This window comes from Salvia hispanica, chromosome 1 (genome assembly GCF_029641045.1).
Source record: "Salvia hispanica isolate PSC_SH4W2 chromosome 1, Shi_PSC_v1, whole genome shotgun sequence".
Lineage (NCBI taxonomy): Eukaryota > Viridiplantae > Streptophyta > Magnoliopsida > Lamiales > Lamiaceae > Salvia > Salvia hispanica.
In genome coordinates this window covers 64,870,379-64,890,560 of record NC_142692.1, presented here as the reverse complement: position 1 = coordinate 64,890,560, position 20,182 = coordinate 64,870,379, and the positions used below count along the sequence as shown (strand labels likewise).

General features: G+C 34.7%; 1 protein-coding gene across 2 annotated transcripts; it reads right to left on the bottom strand.

Annotated features, from left to right (window-relative positions):
- Positions 1-4,491: 4,491 nt before the first annotated feature.
- LOC125217788 (homeobox-leucine zipper protein HDG5-like) lies at positions 4,492-9,008 on the bottom strand. Of its 2 annotated transcripts, none has more exons than XM_089069921.1 (12): positions 8,814-9,008; positions 8,258-8,449; positions 8,001-8,179; positions 7,803-7,920; positions 7,254-7,442; positions 6,570-7,073; positions 6,380-6,481; positions 6,076-6,288; positions 5,807-5,975; positions 5,471-5,739; positions 5,295-5,390; positions 4,492-5,211 (listed from the first exon to the last, which is right to left on the bottom strand). In XM_089069921.1, the coding sequence occupies exons 2-12, from the start codon at positions 8,411-8,413 to the stop codon at positions 4,783-4,785; spliced, it is 2,424 nt and encodes an 807-aa protein (XP_088926047.1). In that variant the 5' UTR covers positions 8,414-8,449; positions 8,814-9,008; the 3' UTR covers positions 4,492-4,782. The 2 variants fall into 2 exon arrangements, with proteins under 2 accessions (XP_088926047.1, XP_088926051.1); XM_089069925.1 differs by having other exon boundaries at positions 8,001-8,176; positions 8,814-9,007.
- Positions 9,009-20,182: the final 11,174 nt, after the last annotated feature.

Below are 20,182 nucleotides of genomic sequence, written 5' to 3'. Positions count from 1 at the left end.
AAAATTATTTAATTAAACTATAATAATGTTAATAATAATATGTATGTATATTTTTGCCAAAATCACGAATCAATATATTTGTGTGTTTTTTTTTCTTTGTTTGATTTTATATATTTTTAATAATTATTTTTTATTTTATATATTTATGATTTTAGATTTCATATAATGATATTTTTATGAATTTAAAATCATTTACTTTATAAAATAAGTTGAAATAAAAGAAAATGGGTCGTGCATCGCCCGTGGGTGATACTAGTACATGTAACACGTAACATGTAATCTCACGGATTATTCTGCAAAATCAAATCTATACTAATCAAATCCTTAAATCTATACTAATTAAATCAATAAGAAGGGTAAGTCATTAGTGTGAAAACTAAATTAATCACAATTTCTTATTTAGTGGAGTATCAATTACGGCCACGCTAATTAGTCAATCACAATATTATTTTAATGTCAATTACCACATTTAATACCTTACTCATTATACTTTATAATACTCCCTCCTTCCCAAGATATTAGACCCTTATTCCTTATTGGATGTCCCAACATATTTGAGCCATTTCTATTTATGATAAAAATTTATCTTACTACCAACTCCATTTACACCACTTTACACGATCTCCTAAATTCTTGTGCCCAAAAGAAAGAATTCTAATATCTTGACACGGAGGGAGTAGTACATATAAAAGTGGGAAATGGATGCCCTAGTTGCCACAGCACCACCATCTCAGTCCTTCTACATGTAAGGCCACCGCCACCGACGTTTTACAACGGCACGCCGCTGGGGCTGTTCAAGATATTTTTCCTAACATTTCATCGTCATTTTGAGACGTACTTTCAGGCGATCTCAACTCTAGTTTTCTTGCCGAAATCATGGTGGATGATGCTAGCACAACAACCATTTATTGGAGAAAGTTCTTGAGTTTTTCTGTTGATATTTTTATTCACGAAAGTAGAATTGTTTGATGATGTATGATTCTATAAATAAGAATATTTATAGCGAGAAAAAAAGTTAAGAGCGGTATAAAAAATTAATAGGGCCAATAAATATTTGAGAAGAAAAAATGGCTGAGAATTCAGGAAATTTTTGTAATGCTATATTTTAATGTCTAATTTAATCGTTCATTGTTACTCCATTAGTGATTCCAATTATACATTTTATTCTCAGTATCAAACGATTCTTTCCATATTTAAATATTTATACACCCATCAACATAAATATTATGATTTCCATATTAATATGGTAATGAATTCGAACATATGAGAAGGCTAAAGCGTGCAGCAATAGTAAAAATTTAAATTGAATTATCATTAATACAATCTATCTATACAATATATAAAAGGGGAGTTTTGGGAGGTTTTGAATAATTATTTTATGTTGAAGGATGTAAATGCAATTAATATAGAATTTAGAAATTAATCCTACTTAATTGGTACTACAATTCATTTGTTATTAGTGGAGATTAGTTTCTCATGTTTCATACATTTGTAAATGAGTGGGAGGTTATTTTCATATCTATCCGTTAATTGTGGATTCCTCTCTTAATCAATTATTTTATCACAATTTTAAGATATTCTCTCATTTTTTATCACAGAAGTTTTGGAGTTGTATCAATTATTTTATCACAATTTTAAGATATTCTGCCTTAAATCTCTCTCTCTCTCTCTCTGGAGAAGACAAACCCTTGCAGAAAATTTTCTGCTCGCCACTTCAGGTAGCATTTCGATCTTCGCACTACTAGTCACACATATGTATCCGTTTTTGTGTTTGCTAGCACTGTTTTTTTTTGTTTACTTTTGTTTGTTGTTTTCTCTCATTTTTTATCACAAAAGTTTTGGAGTTGTATTAAATTAAAAAAGGCGGCCGAGGATGGAATTTGGAAGCACGAGATCATGATGGTTGTTTGTGTAGTTTCCGGTCGTTGATTGGTTGAGAGCAACATGTAACTCTATTTCTCTTTCTAATTCTTTAATGTGATAGTATACAATTACTACTATATTTATATTTGATTTTGGTGAAATTAACATGTTAAGTTTTGGCCTTTTGGATTTGTTTCTTATTGACGCTTCTTTGGGTTACATACATTGAATCATTTATGCTATATATATTCTCACACAAGAAACATATTTTATTCTCTACTTCTCACTTTGATTGATGTTAGTTTGTAGTCACTATAGTTTTATCTTCTTTATTTGGATGGCTAGGGAAGTCTCCACAAAATTATATGGTGTGAATTGTTCGATTGTGTACTTTCGTGGGTTTCATATATCTTAATTCTTATGTTTTGTTCTACGGATGATCGTTTTAATACATAGTGATTATTGATTTTGTGCATTGCAAATTGTAGTTGTAGGTGAGGCAGGCGGCTTTACCTACGAGTTCTGTTGAAGAGTGACGAATTGTAAAGAATTGAAGGTTTTAGTTTATAATGATGAGATTGATTTTAATTTTAAAGTTAATGTAGTGTATAAAGAAGTTTTAAAATGATGAGTAATTATCCATTGTGTTTAATACTTTATTGTGATAGAATTTTATCTTCCTACTCAATGATTTCATGTTTAAACATTATATTATGTGATTTGTTTCAAATTTATTATACTTCAATGTTGATTCGTGTAGATTTTTTATTTTCATATAACTAAAATTGTTACTCATATTATTCATTGTTACTATTGATTCTAATTTTATTTAATTAATTTAAAATTGAAAATTAATATTTTAAAAATATATTAATATGTGCATAGCACAAGTGTGATACTAGTCATGAGTAATATGGCAGTTACAAGTAACAATGTCGTGATTGAATTCAGCGTTATAAACAAAATAAATAAAAAATTACATTCAAAATCCAAAATTTATAAATATTTAATAGTTTGCCCAAAATTCACAAATATTCAAAATGACGGTAAAAACTCGTCTTTTATATATGGATAGATTATTACTATATTCTAGCGGTTAATATTTTCCACCGTTGACTCTTCGTATATTTTAATAAAATGAATTTTCCCACAATTCTTCTACAAGTTTTGAGATTGAAATCATAGCTATACAATTCAAGCTGTAGTTCAGGCAAAGTTACACATAAAATTGCAAAAATATATTTCATGGATTTTTAAGAATCACACGGGGAGGCTATAATTAGAGAACATATTAAAGTTGAAATAATTTCTCTCTAGTACTCTGCATTATGTATGGAAGAGACATTAAATTGGTACAACTTTCAATACACAAATTTCATTGTTTTTTCATGTGGATGTAATCTAGCTTGATTCTTTATGCAAAACATAGTGATTCAAAATTTGAAACCTCCCTCCATAAACAACAAATGGTCCAAACTTTAAACTGTACATTGCTAGGAAAAGTAATGGAACATAATAAAGAGAAAGGATGTTCCCTTCCTCTTCATGTACCCATTTATATCAGTCTTCAATTCAAAAAAAAAAATTTAAGATCTTGAATTTGCATACCCGGAAAAATGAACCTTGGATTTTGATATTTTATTCTTATGATTCTTAATTAACCACCATAAGAGTTCACTTCCCAAACCCAACTAATTATAAGAACTCCACCCCCGCTTTATCTACATAAATAAAAAAAGGCCATCAATAAATCATCGTCATTTTTTCAATTATATTTGGAATGATCAATAGACTTTGACTGGTGAATATCCAATAAATGCAAATCTGTTTTCTGTATATTATCATATCAATTTGTTGGTGACTAAAAGTTGAGTAGAATCGTCACAAATTTTATGAAAAGATTTGACGGAAAACAAGTGTATAACAGATTAACAGTAAAACCAAAACTCTTTTACTGCCACGTAAATTGAAAATGTCATGTTGGGGGTGAATTTTTTTAAATTAAAAAATAGTAAAAATAAAAATGAGTATATATGTGACGATAAATAAAATTCACCCTTATACATGTATGTTAATTAATTGGTCGAAGTCGATAGTTTTAACATTAAAAAGTGAGTGATGTTTCGAAATATGTTAATGTATCTCGCCTTGAAAAGGAAATATTTTTGTGTCTAATTTTTACTTCTGGAAAAAAAAAAATTCAACCCACCACAAAGACTCCTACCCACTCTGCGAAAATGCACACATTCCAAAACTGAATATTGCTAGAAACATGACACATTATAACACTCATAGATTCAAATATACTACTATGGTGTAGAGAATGACAAATAATGTGGTACAAAGTGAATCAGTGATTGTTGACAAAATTAAATTTTTGGCCTATAAAATAAAATTATTACAAAAAATAAGGTTGCTCTATTTGTGGTAAGAAAAAGGTACAACGAGACATTAATTTGTTTATAAATAGCCAAAACAAAACATTATACAACGAAGAGTACCACTATCATTAAGATAATTAAACCATGCGACTAACTACCTTAAACATCTCTTTTCAGATACACAATTAAATCAGAATCCAATAATCAAGAAAGCGAAACATATGCAAACATAGCAAAATCAAGAAACTGAGAGAAAATATTGGATATTTGATATAAATGAATGAGAAAAAGAAGTCAATACCCGAACCAAGCAAACCCTTGCTATGTGGTGAGGCCATAAATTAACTAGTTTGATTATGAGCCTTAACATGTAGCAAGGATTTGTATCTTAGATTTTCCCATCTGGTGCGCTCTTGACTCCTATTTTCCTACTCACTCTAACCCTAATTTTAATGTCTCCATCAATATCAAAAACCTCAATCCCACCAACCAAAAACATAAACATGACTTGGAACAAATATCCGATGATGTTAAAACTTTAATCAGCCACGGTGGGGGAGGGGGCGGGAGCGGGGGTGTTGGCATCAGCATCATTGGTGGTGAAAGCGGCCGCAGCATTGGTGTTGTTGAGAAGGGCGGTGATCTGCTGCACAATGTTGCAGAGGTGGTGGTTGATGGCGGTGACGCTTGAGAGATTGAGCTTTGCGTTCGGCATTGTGCTTGCTAGAACTTGGAGGCAGACTGTGAGGAGGCATCCGGATGCTTTGGTTGATTCATTGCTGCTGTTGGTGATTGGGACGACGACGAATCCCATGGGTAGGACGGGGATGCAGGATGGATCCTCGCCGTTCATCACCATCTGGATGGCATCAACATCCACTGTCGCGTACACTACTAAGCTCCCTGAATCATCGGTACAGCTCTCTTGCAGCACTAGCTCCACACTCTGTGAAGAGTTGCTAGCAACCTGTGTATATGTAAATTGTTAGAATGGCAAAAATTGAAGGAATGAAGAAATAGATTAAATAAACCCTAATTAGTTGGACCTACATTGATACGAAGAAGAGAAATGCAGTTTCCTGGATTTGAGCCATTGGCAATGTGAGCTACTTCATTCAGTGAATTCCCATTTGAGAGTACGTCAAGCTGTGAAACAAGTTCAAAACTAATTGGTTATACAGATTAATAAAATGGAAAAAAATGGATAGAGATGTAGGGAATGGAACCTGAGCTCTGGAGCGTTCGTCTCTCAAGAAGTCGAAAACCTGCTTGTGTTGAAAGGGCATCCAAGTGGTGGAGACGGCGCTAAGAATGAGGCCGTTGGGCTGTCCGGGATCAGTGACTCTCCTGGTAGTGATTCGAACAGTATCCTCAGCAGATTCAGAGAGGGCAGTCCAAGATTGACCATAGCAAGTGCTTATGTTGAGACAGAATGTCCTAATCATCCTCTGTGAGAGATTCATCACACTTTTTCGTGCTTCAGGCGATGGGATCACTGTCATGATCATGTAAAGTTCATTAGTAATTAGCACTTAGTATGATCTTAAAACTGAAACAGTTACCTCCAAGATCAGGTATGTTTCTAGCCATTAGGCTGGCAAGCCTCTCGCACTGGCGCTGCAGAACTGCGAGCCAACGCTGTGCCCCAAAGGCCACGCCGCTGCTGACCAGACTGCTGAAGACAGCGTTGATCGGTCCATCTTCAACCTCAGCATGCTCGACCCAAGTTACCTGTAATGACATAAAAATACACTCAGGCGTTTAAGGTAAATGCAATATACTATCAATCAATTAGTATAAATCAATGTGTCAAAAATGAATAGGCAATGACCGTTGAATATCCATTAGGCATGTCTTGAATGATGCATCCAGAAGGGCGCCTTTTGTAGAAAGGGAAGGAAGGAGAGTAGTCATTCTGGAATCCATCAATTGGGAAATCAACAATAGCCCACGTTCCCTCCTCCGCATTGTGTTGGCAGTAGCGGAGGAAATGAGCCTCACGCGTGGGGACTAAGGGTGAGAGTACTTGTAGCTCAGCATACATCTGCCATTAATTACAAATCACAATCATATTAACTATTTTTAGTCATTGTGTTTGATTTGAATGAAGATTAATTACTACTCCTACTACTTACCAAGTGAATAGAACCAGTAGCATGGCCAGGAACCTCTGAGTGCACTACCTGAAGTGTTTTAGCTCTAGAAACGATAGAAGGAAACAACTCCATCCATTTATTCTACAACCAAAAAGATAATAAAAATCCAAGACATGAGTATTTATTCAAGGAAGAAAAAACCCTCAATGTATATGAATGTGTGGCTTACTGCATCAAGGAAAGCATCAACAAGGGTGATGCTGTTCATGATAACAACCGCGGTGTCTCTGGTTGCTTCAGTCCTCAGCTGATGAGAATTCTGCTTGAGGTTTGCAGACCAAGAAAACATCCTTGCATACTCCTCAAGATTGAGGACATACTTGCCCGTATCCGCTTCCTGAACCCAAAGAGGCTCGTCCGTCTGCCACATCTTCAGCAGCTCGTTCATGGACGACATGGCCAGCTCCATGGCTAGAGACTTCTCCTCTTCCAAGATCAGAGTGTTGCCTGCGAAATGGGAGGCTTCGGGCATAAAAGGAAGAGGCATCATGTCCGAAGGACAGTTGCTCATGTGCTGCTCATCTAGCTTTCTTGGATACACGCCCACGCCCACGCCCACGCCCATGTCCAGTTCCAGTGAATGAGGCTGTTGTTGCATCAGATCGGAATTCGGCCCCATGGCCTGCATTGTCCGCCCGTTGTATTGCGAGACCATGCAGCATACACGCTCAAACTGCATTGCATATATACATTCATTCCTTATATTTTTTATTAGTAATTGATTTTATGTAAAATCAATATTAATTCATCTACTAAGGACAACAATAGTATCATAAATTGTCCTAATTGTGCAACTAAAACCTAAACAGGCAATTTATTGAAGATTTAAATAGGGTGGAATTAGGTAGGGTACCTCCTCTTTGAGACGTGCATTTTCTATGCGTAGCTGCTGCTCGTCATAGCCCATCTCCCCGAGCACAGCGGGACCTCCACAGTTGGGGCACACAATGTTCCTCAACGTCGCCTGCAACCGATAATTCTCCGTCTTGAGGCTCTCATTCTCCGCTCTAAGCACCACATTCTCCTGCCGGTCTTGTTGTGCCTAAAACACGTAATTAATTAAGTAAATTAACAAATTAGGATGTAATTAAGGGGTGATTTGTCCAAGACAAACCCTAAACCACACGCATTAAAGTGTAGGGGAGTCCATGCAGGCAGCAGTTGGGGTTGACTGCGCACCACCCACTGAGGGCATTAATGGCGATGCCAGGCTTTGAAAGTAACATAACTTAATGAGGTAGGAATTCATGGAGGATGGTGGGTGCACGCTAGCTAACATACGCCATCCCCAATACAGCTTGTTAGGTATTTCGTTTTGACCTTTTCTAACAGCTGGAAAACAGAAAAAAAAAACTTTTTTTTTCTAGGGTTCCTGATGAGAGAGAAAGAAGCTCCCACTCACCTTCATCTGAGTGCGGCGATTTTGGAACCAGAATTTGACTTGCCTCGGTTTGAGGCCGAGGTCTTGGCTGAGTTTGAGGCGCTGTTTGTCGTCTGGGTGCGGACATTCCTTGAACAATCTGGATCACGTGGAAATCAATTGATTACTAAAATGTTTTTTTTTTTTTATTTAATTGCATTTCTAGAGAGAGAAACTTACGATTCCATCTCTTGGATCTGGCGGGCGGTGTGGCGGTGGTAGCGTTTGCTTTTGGCGGGGGGCTGCTGCTCCGCCTCCTGCTCGTTGCCCGACGCTCCTTCGATGTGCTCGCTGCCGGAGCCGCTTTCCAATAAATCCTCTTTGGCTTTCGCCATCGCGGCTGCGGATTCTTCTTTCTGCTTTTTTTCAGAATCAGTCAGCAATTTTTCACAATTGCCGCAAAATCAGAGGAGATCGATGGTTTTAGAAGCTCTTACTGGGAGAATCGGAGAGAACATGTTGAAAGGGCTGATGTTGGCCATGAAATTGAAGTTGGGGTTTTGGATGGTGGAGTTGTACAGCGATGAGTTATCCGACGACATAGGGTTTCCTCCCACCGTTGATGACGACATAACTTGACAATCTCCATACATTCTTCTCTCCTTCTATTTCACGATCTCAATCTTTGTCTTCTCAGTTGGAAAAATGAAACTATTGTTAATAAAGTGCAGAAACGGAAACTAGCAATAAAAGTGTGATAATTAGTCCAAATTAATGCGGTCAATTTCCTCCCAGGATTTGCTTTCCGCACAAAAAAGGCTAAAATGAAGAGAAAAAAGGAAAATAGCAATCAAGTGAAATCACAAATCAATTTTGTAGCAAACGCCTTCGATTAAAAAAAAAAAAAAAACAGTGAGGGTTTTAGCGACAAACATGCAGAAAATGTGAAGAGTGGAGTAGTGAAGAAGAAGGAGAGTTGATTCAAACATCACAAAATTGAATATGCGAAGCGAAATGAAATGAAATCGAATAAGAAGAAGTGAGAGTGAATACCAAAGGAGAGTGGTGTCGCTGCTGCTGCTTCTTCTTCTTTGCAATTTCTCCTTCTATATATGTTTCTTCACCAAACACAAACAAACATCTTTTGTCGTTTCTCTCTCTCTTCCTATCCCTCTCAAACAGCGATGCAGAGCAGCTGTTAATGCGATTCTCGCTCCTCTTTCTCTCTCTAAGGAGTGTAACAGTAATTGGTAAATGGGGGAGATACGATAAGGGAATGGGATGGCGAGGTAAATGCGAGCTTTAACTGCAAACCGGTTCATGGCTGTTTGGCCGACACGTGTCCGTATTCTGATTGGCTGTAAAACGCGTTACATGTGAGACTGAGCCCCCACACACACAAGTCAAACCTTTTTCTTTTCTCTCCATTGAAACGCTTCTTTTCATTCATTTTTAGGTTATTTTTACTATTTACTCTCTTCACCTATTTAAGTTGTGATATTACTAGGAATATATATTTTGAGGTTTTTAGTAATAGAGTATATCAAGAAAGATATCTTCTATAATTAGAGTCTAATTGTGAAAAGAAAACATTTATTGTGTTTTTTATTTGCATTTCATATTTAAGTGGTAGTATAAGAATTACTCCTATAAATAGTAAATACTTATAATGGAGACAAAAAATCAATACAGTTGACTAGTTGAGAGCAATACAAACTTTAGTTGAAAACTCATATCCAATATCAATGTAGTATTCACTAAACTTCAATTCTATTTTCTATTTTAATACCATGGCATGTTTACAGTTCAGATTCATTAGTTCAAATCAAAAGAAAACAAATATACAGCTCATGATTCCAAATAAGTCAATGCAAAAGAAGCAAGTGAAACTCCAAGAGTCAATTATAGATTCTATCTCATCCTTTCAAATGTATCCCAACTTTTCAAATATCAAATTTTTACTCCACTATCTAATTTTCAATCTTTTATTAAATATATCATCAGATTTAATTTCTACTATCATATTATATGTATATATATTCTCCTCTAGAAATAACTCAAAATAATGTGTCAAATAAAATCCTAGATGTCATTTCCCAAAACAAAATCCGCTCCATAATTAAAATTCTAAAATGGTATACAAATCTATCACATTATTTTACTCCTATCAGAATAGTAGTAATATAAAAAAAAGACTGCAACATTCACGTATAAAAGCCCATATATAGTTCATTTCACATAATGTATCTATACAATTACATAAGCTTTTTGTATACCGTGTCACTAATATGATACTGGAAATTGAATTCGGTGATAGATTAGCTAAAAAATTTAAAAATTAGGTACTATAAATTTAATACTCCGTAATTTGTAAATATTGAGATAGAATTTACATCCAGAAATCAATGAAAACAACATCAACAAAAAATTCAGATCACAACCACGCCCAAGAAATTAAACCAACAAAAAGACACAACAATTTCAAGAACACCAGCAGCAATTCAACCATAATACCAATAATTAACAACAAACTACACAACCATCGTGCGGCACCAATAATTAATCCAACAATGAGCAAATGACTCATGATTTAATAAATACAATTAATACATTGTGAAATATTCTAAAGTTTGACATACCACATTCGATCTCTTCTCTAACATATCCGAATCACACTTCTTAATTTCAATACTTTTCTAAATTTTTATCGATTAAAAAAAATTCTTAACTTTCTTATATTTCCACTATTTTATTTTAAATATATTTTTTTTAGGATGTGAGCTCAATTTTTGTGCTTTTATCTTTATATAAGTTGTCTAAATCAAATAGTAATTTTATTTGTATGAGAAGACACTTTTGACAAAATGGCAAGTCTGGACAGGGAAGGTGCCTCCAGGACTTTCGACTTCAAAACAAAAAGATTGATCTTATAACTAAAGAAAATATTAAATTTTCCCTTATGAAGGAAAGTGATGTAGCTAATAGTATGCCGGAAAGGAAGAAAGATAGCACATCTAAACACACATTTGTATAATATTATTCGCTTTGGACCAACAACTTATGGTAAATTTCAATTTTTGGACACTTTCCAAATGGTCTCATATTAATGGAGTTGAGGGTAATCTAATGCATTGCTGGCAACTTTTTACTTATTCCCCGATGTGGATGTGGTTTGCACCCTAATAAACCTTCTCTCGAACCAATACCACCCACGTGTCACACTACACATGACACATGTCACCATAGATCTTAATCAAACCCTCACAGTGATATCAGAGCTTTGGTTTGGATCGTGCATGTGTGGCTCGGGGTTTGGTTGATTGGTTTGCACGTTTCTGGGTGTCCGTGTTCCTGTGTAGGCTTGATCAAGACCTGTGGTGGTGACCGGTGGCTTGTGTGGTCTTGGTTTAAGGGAAAAATTTTGGGGTGCAAAGTGCAAACCACAGATTAAAAAAGTTGCAAGCAATGTATAAGGACTACCCCAACATACTTCATTAGTATGAGTCCTTTTGAGAAGTGTTCAAAAACAAAACTAGCATTTGGCCCAAAACGGATAATATCGTATTAATGTGTGTTTGACAATGCATGGAGTGTGCATTGTCAAATACTCACGATTTAGATTTACTCTACTACTTTTGTAGGGAACTTTGCCAATCACCTTTTCAATTCTTTTGTTACGCTCAAGTACGCTCAATATGCTTGGTAAGGTTGTGGGTAATATTAGTGATAGACAAATCTGTCATTAATACTTTTTATTGGTATGGCGTGTATCCGGCGGTAATCCATCATTATTGTTTAGCGTCGAAAATTTAAAGATTAGTGACAGTTTTTCTGTCACTAAACGATGAGTTTTTGTAAGGTTATGCCTAGGTTAATTTATTAATTTGATTGGGACAAATAACAAGTGAAGCTTAAACTAGTACTTTGTGAGATCTAATTAACCTTTATAATTGGATGAGCGTATTCTCGAAGTGTTATGTTGGATTTTATACAATTTGAGTGACCTAATTAGTTGTGTGATCAACGGTTAGTTAGAGAATTTAGATTAAAAGTAGACTAGCTGAGAGGTGTATGATCTTGAGGCAGGAAAGTTTAGATTGGCTGACATGGGGCAGGAAAGTGTGTACCATTGTACCAATATTACGAAAATTGAAAGTATATGTAAAAATTTCTCTTACCGGTCCATTTAAAAGCAAATGCTCATCACGTCATATGATAAGTCTTAGAATGCTCATTTTAGATATTTTTTTTCTGTGAAAATATTGACAAGTGAATCCAATTCATTCTATGAATCTAATTTATTCTTTATTCTTTACAATTTATAAGTATCCCTTACAAATAAAGTCATTGATTATGAATTAAATTTTGGATATCGTACATGAACAAGCAGTCTTAGAATATGAGAAAATATTCATTGGTCAAGGTATATCACATGGATCATTGGTCAAGGTATACATTAGCCCCACCTCCAACTAGAATCATACATGGACATGTGTGGAATGCGCAAATATTCATGTATGATTCAAATCGGCTTACTTTTCTAAAGAATTGAATAAAATCTGAATAACAAAAAAGCATATTTGCACAAAGAAAGGGGTAACTAATTAATTTCAGTTATGTATCTGGATGATCCTGATACATATGGCACCCAACTTGACCGATAGGGAAACCACTCATTTCAGCCTCCATAGCTTGGGCCTTGGACGTTTCATCGCGCCTTTAAGATACACTAAATATCAAACCAAACACACTGGTTAGCAGCCACTAAATGCTCTTTTCATACAAACCAAACACAACCTTAGAATAGTAAGATCAGTAACTAGTTATAATTAAAATTGTGTTTATTCCCAACAGATAAAACGAAATGAGAGTTTTGACTTTAGAGTATTTGCAAAATTAATCTAAACTTATAAAATGCAAAAGTTATGGAATTTGTAGAACGATCCGATCTTTAGAAAATGCAAATGATTGTCCCAAACTTATATTTCTATGGGAGCTGCAATATTTGTTTCTTACACTTTCGAATTTGAACTATGATGTTGGAAGATCCGATATTCTCGAGTCCTTCCGTCTCTAATAATTTATAATCATTTGACTCGGCACGAATTTTAAGAAATATAATAGTAGAAAATGGGTTGAAAAAATTAGTGATATATGGGTCCTATTTTTTATACTAAAATGTGAGTGAGAATGGGTTAGTGGAATGTGAGGTCCACTACATAAAAATGATAAAAGTGAAAGGTGTCGAATTTTTGTGGATAGACGAAAATAAAAATAAGTGATAATAGTAAATTTTTAGGGACGGAGGGAGTAATTGCTTCGAAATTCAGAGCATAAACTATATTAATCTATCAATTAACTAATTTAAGAAATTTCTCTCAAACAGTGAATTTAATTCCTTTCCAAAAAAATTTTATTCATATGGTTAGTTTCATTGTACCCAAGAAAAATTTCTATATATTTTAAAAGGAAAAAAAGCAAAAGACAACGTCAAACTGACATCGTTCCACGGACAAACTTGACTAAATTAGAAATAATAAAATAATTGTAAAAAAGGTTGATGATTGTCTAACTGTGAAATTGATCTTTGTTTCTTTTGCAAGAAAAAAGCGAGAAACTCGAGCCTATCATTTTTGAATTTTGGGTATAAATAATCTAAATATCTTGTGGTATTACTGTTGTAATGGATGGAATCTCACTATCAACTTGCTTAAAGACTTGATCTCATGCTTTTAAATTTGGATGGACATTTTCTAAATATCTTGGTTCATGAATTAATTAAGGGATGGTGACTAGATTTTCTTTTTGTGCTAAGAGAGATATGTGACAAGTTGCTCTAAGTTAGAGAAGGTGATCATAAAGTAATTGAAGAACCAATATTTCATTTGTTGATCGATACAAATGTGACCATCTTACTTCTATTGTCCTTGGGTGTTTTATCTTTAGTGATCGCACAATTATATTTTTTTTCTTTGTGCTTTATGTATTGGTGGTAGGTGTGTTTGCTTCTTTTTTTTTGTTCAATGTATATATGTAGTTCGAAATCAAAATTTAGGAAAAAGATTTTATTTTAATTTTATATATACACTATTAGCATTGAAACATAGATAATGTCAGTTCTATAAAAAAATAATAAGAGCCAAGTTATGATTTTTTTTATATGAGTCGTGGCTCTTAAATATACTGAAAATTTGAAATATCACTACCAAAAACTTGGAGTAATTTTTAAGGACACAAAACGAGACGCAATTACTTGCGTTGGAAAATTTTAAAAAGTAACAATAACTTAGAACGCAAAAGAAAGCATTCCTAAATTAAGGATAAATTAACTTAATCTTTTGGTTTATTAGGACGATCCTATTTGCATTCTCTAGTGTTAGCTGGGACACCAATTATAAAGACGTTTTTTAAACCATTGATGGTATATTTAGAAACACAAATTAGCGTCCTTAATTATATAAAAAAACTTCCTTAACGGATTTTGTTGTTGTAGTGTATGTCCATTTAATTAATACCAATTCATAGGCATACCTTATGCAATGGTACAATTTCAACCATATGTGGTACCAAAATATAATTTCCTATTAACTAACATAATTAAACTTTATAGTTTTGGCCTTTTCTAGATCAAGTTTTTATTACAGAAATAATAAATATTACGCGTTTATGTAAAGGAAATATCGTTGGTGAACATTCATGGGCGAAAAAGAAAAAACAAATTAAATGTGTTTTGGTAGGATATTAATTTCAGGTATGTTGCTTGTTCTTCAATTGTTATATTAATAGTAAGGAGCATTGATTTCGCAATTCTTATGTTACTGTTATAATAAATATAGTTGTAACGAAAGTGATTGTATATATGTTAGTTCGTTAGCAGCATATTTATTTTCAAGCCGTGTGCAGAATATATAATAGTATTAATAACTTCAACAGAAATATCATAAATGAGAATAATGGTGATTTAAAGCATTGGCAATACATTGTTGCTTGTTGCGTGTGAATAGATAGGAAAAGGATTAATTAAATGAGAAACTAGGAATTCATTCGAATATTTTATGCTAAAATGTCATTTTTTTTAAGTGTTTTTTCCTTTTTTTTCCCTGTGGCTGTTGCTCGCTCTCCTTCTACTTATATTGTTGTTATGCTAATCTTGCATTTTGCGGTTTTGGTTGATTGTGGTTGGATTAATTAATTAATTACATAAATAACACAACCTTAATTTACTAATTATTTGAAGTCTTGGATTACAATGCTAATTGCTCAACATGACATTCCATTGCTTTTATAAGTTGTTGATTTTTAATACGATAATGTCGATTTTAATCTAACAAAATTCGACTACATATTTAATTGTAGTGTATATATTTTTGCATTTATTTCCATCCATTAAGCATGATGGTACAATAAATTAAAAAAGGCTGGTGGGAGATGGTGTGATTTAATTTTGATTTTGAAAAACATTAAAAAAGGAATTGAATAGTACTGCCTACTGCAAAGGTCCAGGAGGAATTGCAGCAAGCTGGCTCTTATAAATAACATTCTCCAACTCACCATAGATATATTGGTGTTTGTTTTGGATTAATAAATGGTTCATTTCAATTTAGATGGAACTGAGGTGGCCTGTCATATTGTACTCAAATCATTGGATGCATATATAGATGTTTTAGATAATGAAAAATTAAATTTTGTGTCAATAATTGTATTTCAGTTTAGCTTCATTCAGAATAGGAGTATAGTTGAAACAAAAGGAGAAAGAATCAAGAGTCATGGCTTAACTTCTTACCTAGATTTTCCTAATTTGTTAATTATAGTTAATGCATCTATCTTAAAAGTCAATATTGGAATTAAAGTAGAAAAAATTTAGTGTATGATGCCCCATAGGTCAGGACAATAATTTGTAAGAGCGATTATCCAAGTAGTTTGTTAAATAAACTAAACTACTAATTTTGGTCCTGTCTTGTCTATTAATTGATTGAACAACACAACATGTTCACATCAATTTCTTATATTTAGAAAATTGAACTCAAATTTAAATAACAAAATTTTATGGGCAAGTTGTGTTAATTTGTACTGAATCGGTTATATTGTAGTATTTCATTGAATAAATCATACTCCCTCTTTTCTTATCTTTTCCTAATAATCTGTCACCACTTTATCCAATATAAATTTTTAAAAATATAATAGAAAATAAGTTAAAAAAGTTATTGGCAAGTTATATGATGTTTTAGTTTTACAGCAGTAATAAAATATAGCGAGAATGAGTTAGTTAAATATGGAGACCACTATAAAAAAAAATAGTAAAAGTGAAATGTAACAAATTTTTAGGAACGAGCGTAAATAAAAATAAATGACAAATTTTCACGAAGGAAAAGAGTAGATTACAATGCATAAAAGGTAAGAGATTCCCAAATTCCTTCTTTGAATATCATGTCATATTTGGTGTGATCTTTCTTCTTTAATTCAATATTCTCCCTCAAGATGAGTAACAGAGTTTTTCGATACTTAACTTGCCAATTACTTCTGAAAAATTCTTCGACCTCACTGTTTTTGTTAGAATATCTGCAAGTTGATTCTCTGATCGAGCAAATGGGAACTCTTCAATTCCAGCTTCAGTATGTTATTTTATGAAGTGTCTGTCAACCTCCACATGTTTTGTTCAATCATATTGACCCGGATTTTCTGAGATACTAATTGCGGCCTTGTTATCACTAAAAAGCTTTTGGTTCTTTGTGGCGCGAAATTCAATTCACTCATCAATCTTCTAAGCCATAGCACCTCGGTCAACCTATCCCCCTGAATTCCTCTTGTGCACTTAACAACGCTACAACCTTATGCTTCTTGCTCTATTAGGTAACTATATTTCCCCCAACGAATATGAAATATCCAGTGGTGGATCTTCTGTCGACTGGATTTTCAGCACAGTCAACATCTTTATAACCATGAATTTCCAGATATTCACCCCTCTTGAACATTATTATATAGCCAAACGTTCTTTTGAGATATTTGACAACTTTCAATGCTGCTTCAAGATGATCACTTGGGGGTTGATGCATGAATTAACTTATCACACTGACTGCATATGTTATATCATATCTAGTGTGTGATAGATGGATTAATTTTCCTACGAGTAAAGGCCAAAATTGGTCCTGAACATATGGTCATTTTACGTTTTTGGTCCTAAACATTATCTTTTGAATTTTGTGGTCCTGAACATATGGAAATTTGATCATTTTGGTCCTCCGTCAACATTTCCGTTAAAAACTAACGGTCAACGGATTTAATCCCGATTTTGACCACATTAAACTTTTAATTTCTGATTTTTTTACTCCCTAATAAATAAAATAATTAGCTTCATCTGCGGGCTCTCCATTCCGACCGCGCCGCTCCCTTCTTCCCCCCCCCCCCCCCCCCGCCGCTGCCCTCCATCAGCAAAAACCCAGATCAAGAACGACAGCCACTGCAGCAAAAGGAGACGAGAAGTGAAAGCTTCCCCAATAAAGCAAAAACTTTGATGCGAATTCGGACTGTTTTAACTTTTAACCATTTGCCGTGAGAATTACGTGGTGGCGCCACTACTTCAGCGGCTTCCTCTCCACTAGCTATGGTGGTGCCACCACCTTCCCTGCAACTCCCCATTCTGCTCCACCCCACACTCTTCCTTCTCCTCTTACTATCTTTGCGCTATCACTAATTGCCCTCTCGAAACCATCAAATTGAGCACTTGCCACAAGTTTCCTGCCCCTCATACCACGCCTACGGCGACGGCAGCTTCGTCGCTAAGCTATATAATGGCACCCTCCCCTCCTTAAACCTCTCCAATTTCACAATTGGCTGCGCGCATTCCGTCCTTAGGGAACCCATCGGCGTTGCTGGATTCGGCTGCCAAGGGAAACCCAGTAGAATTGACGGACAAACACACAATAGCTTTCTAGAGAGAGAAACTATGCATCCCCATTAGCTGAGTCATTCCCCCACTGTCTCTCTCCCTCACACACATCAAAGGTATGAATATTCGTCTCCATCGAGACGGATCACAGCTCATCTCTCTCCTCTCCCTCTCGCTGTTATCGGCCTATGTCTCCTTCGCTGCAGATGATGAGGGGAAGAGGAAGAGGATTGAGAATATTTAATTTTAATTTTAAAAGAATGTTTATAAAAAATAATTAGAGAATTAATTAGGCAGTAAAAATCAGAATTAAAAGTTTAATGTGGTCAAAATTGGGATTAAACCTGTTGACCGTTAGTTTTTAACGGAAATGTTGACGGAGGACTAAAATGATCAAATTTTCATATGTTCAGGACCACAAAATTCAAAAGATAATGTTTAGGACAAAAAACGTAAAATGACCATATGTTCAGGACCAATTTTGACCTTTACTCTTTTCCTACTAACCTTTGATACCTCTTTCGGTCAGCTAGCTGAGCTCCTTCTGTGATTTGGAGGCAATGATTTACAGTGATAGGTGTATATGTTGGTTACACTCCATCATCCCTCTGCTAGAAGACTCAGAGTATACTTTTTGTGGTTGATAAAGATCCCCTCCGTTGATCTTTGAATTTCAATTACCAGAAAATACTTGAGTGCCTCCAAATCCTTCATCTCAAATTCTGTGACCAAATTTTTCTTTAGTTACACTCTTTTGGATCGTCATTTGTAATGATCATGTCATCGACATAGACTATCAGACAAATGATCTATCCCCTTTTTCTTTATGGATAGTGTTCGATCTGCATTACACTGCTGGTACTCGTATTTCTTCATAACTTCGGTGAATCTCCCAAACCACACCCTTGGAGATTGTTTCAACTCATACAAGGTTCTCTTCAGCTGGCATACTTCTCCCTCTTCAAAGCTATCTTCAAATCCCAGAAGAGTATCCATATAGACTTCCTTTTTTAACTCCCCATGTAGGAACACATTAGTCACATCGAACTGGTACACGGGTCAGTTTTTGTTTGCTGCAATGGAGAGTGGTACTCGAATCATATTCATTTTTACCACTGGTAAAAAAGTTTCAGAGTAATCTACTCCATAGGTCTGGGTATGCCCTTTGGCTACGAGGCGAGCCTTGTATATCTCAATGGTTCTGTCAAGTCTTCATTTGATGGTGAAAACTCATCTGCGACCTAAAATTCATTTCCCTTTTGGTAGCCAACAGTTCTACCATCATTGATCCTCTCCAGTGTGAAATCTTCAAGGCTTCGTTTACTGTCTATGGGATATCTTCTTCTCTGTACAAAGCTGCCTCAAAAGCTCTAGCCAATTTCGTCAGGTTTGCTTCTGTCATACTGCCTACTAGGTACCTTGGTTGTCTTCATACTCCTTCTAGGGAGTATTGTTTGGGTGGGATCCCACTAGTGCTACTCTGAGGGGGCAGGATGTACTGTCAGTTGTAATAGTATCAGAATTCTCAATAAGATTGTTTACCTCAGATATTGGATTGAGATGTTGGGGAAGCACTTGATTCCACTAGTCGACTATTTTCAAAACTTGCTCAGTGATAGGACTTACTAGTTCCAGTGGATCTATTAGAAGGGGATTCGTGGTCATGGTTTATGGGCGGCCAACTTATCACGTCTTTCGTTATTATTTCATTTATTTCCCTCTTCCCCTGACTGGTAAGTAGAGTATTGTTAAATAATTTATGTTTCTGGAAAGTGCAGTTCATCATGGTGATAATCTGCCAGTTTTTAAGATCATAACATCTATACCGTTTCGAGTTAACACCATACCCAATAAAAACACACTTAATTGCACAAGTGGAGAATTTATTTCTCTCATGTTTGGGGACATGAACAAAGAACGAACATCTGAAGACACGGTGATCAAGAGATAGAGCTAGTGGTATACTGGTTAAGGTGGATAACACTTGTGTGTTATTGTGATCGAGTATTTTTGTGAGCAAACGATTTATGAGGTATATGGAAGTGGTGATGGATTTGGGCTAGAAGGAATTAGGGACTTTGATAGTAAGTTACAATACAATTTAGTGACACGATCCGATAATTACCAGAACATGATATTACACGATTAAAACCTGATATTACACGGTAAAATATGATATTACACTATTAAAACTCGTTATAATATGATTAAAAAATTATATTGATTTAAATATGTATAATAAAATTAAAGTTTTAAATTTTTTTAATTAATAAATAATAATTTTATTTCTTAACGGATAACCAAACTCAACACTAACCCGACCTTAACTCAACCCAATATCATCAAATTCTTATTGAGTCTACCTTTAGGGATCCAAACTCATTAATTGCATGTCCCTTTCGGATTAACTTCATGTATCAAAAATTGTCAGCCCTAAACCTGGGACTGAATAACAAAAAAAAAATATCAAATTACTATATTTAAATAAGTACTGCTATGATTTTTTCATAACTATTGAACTTATGCATGAAACGAC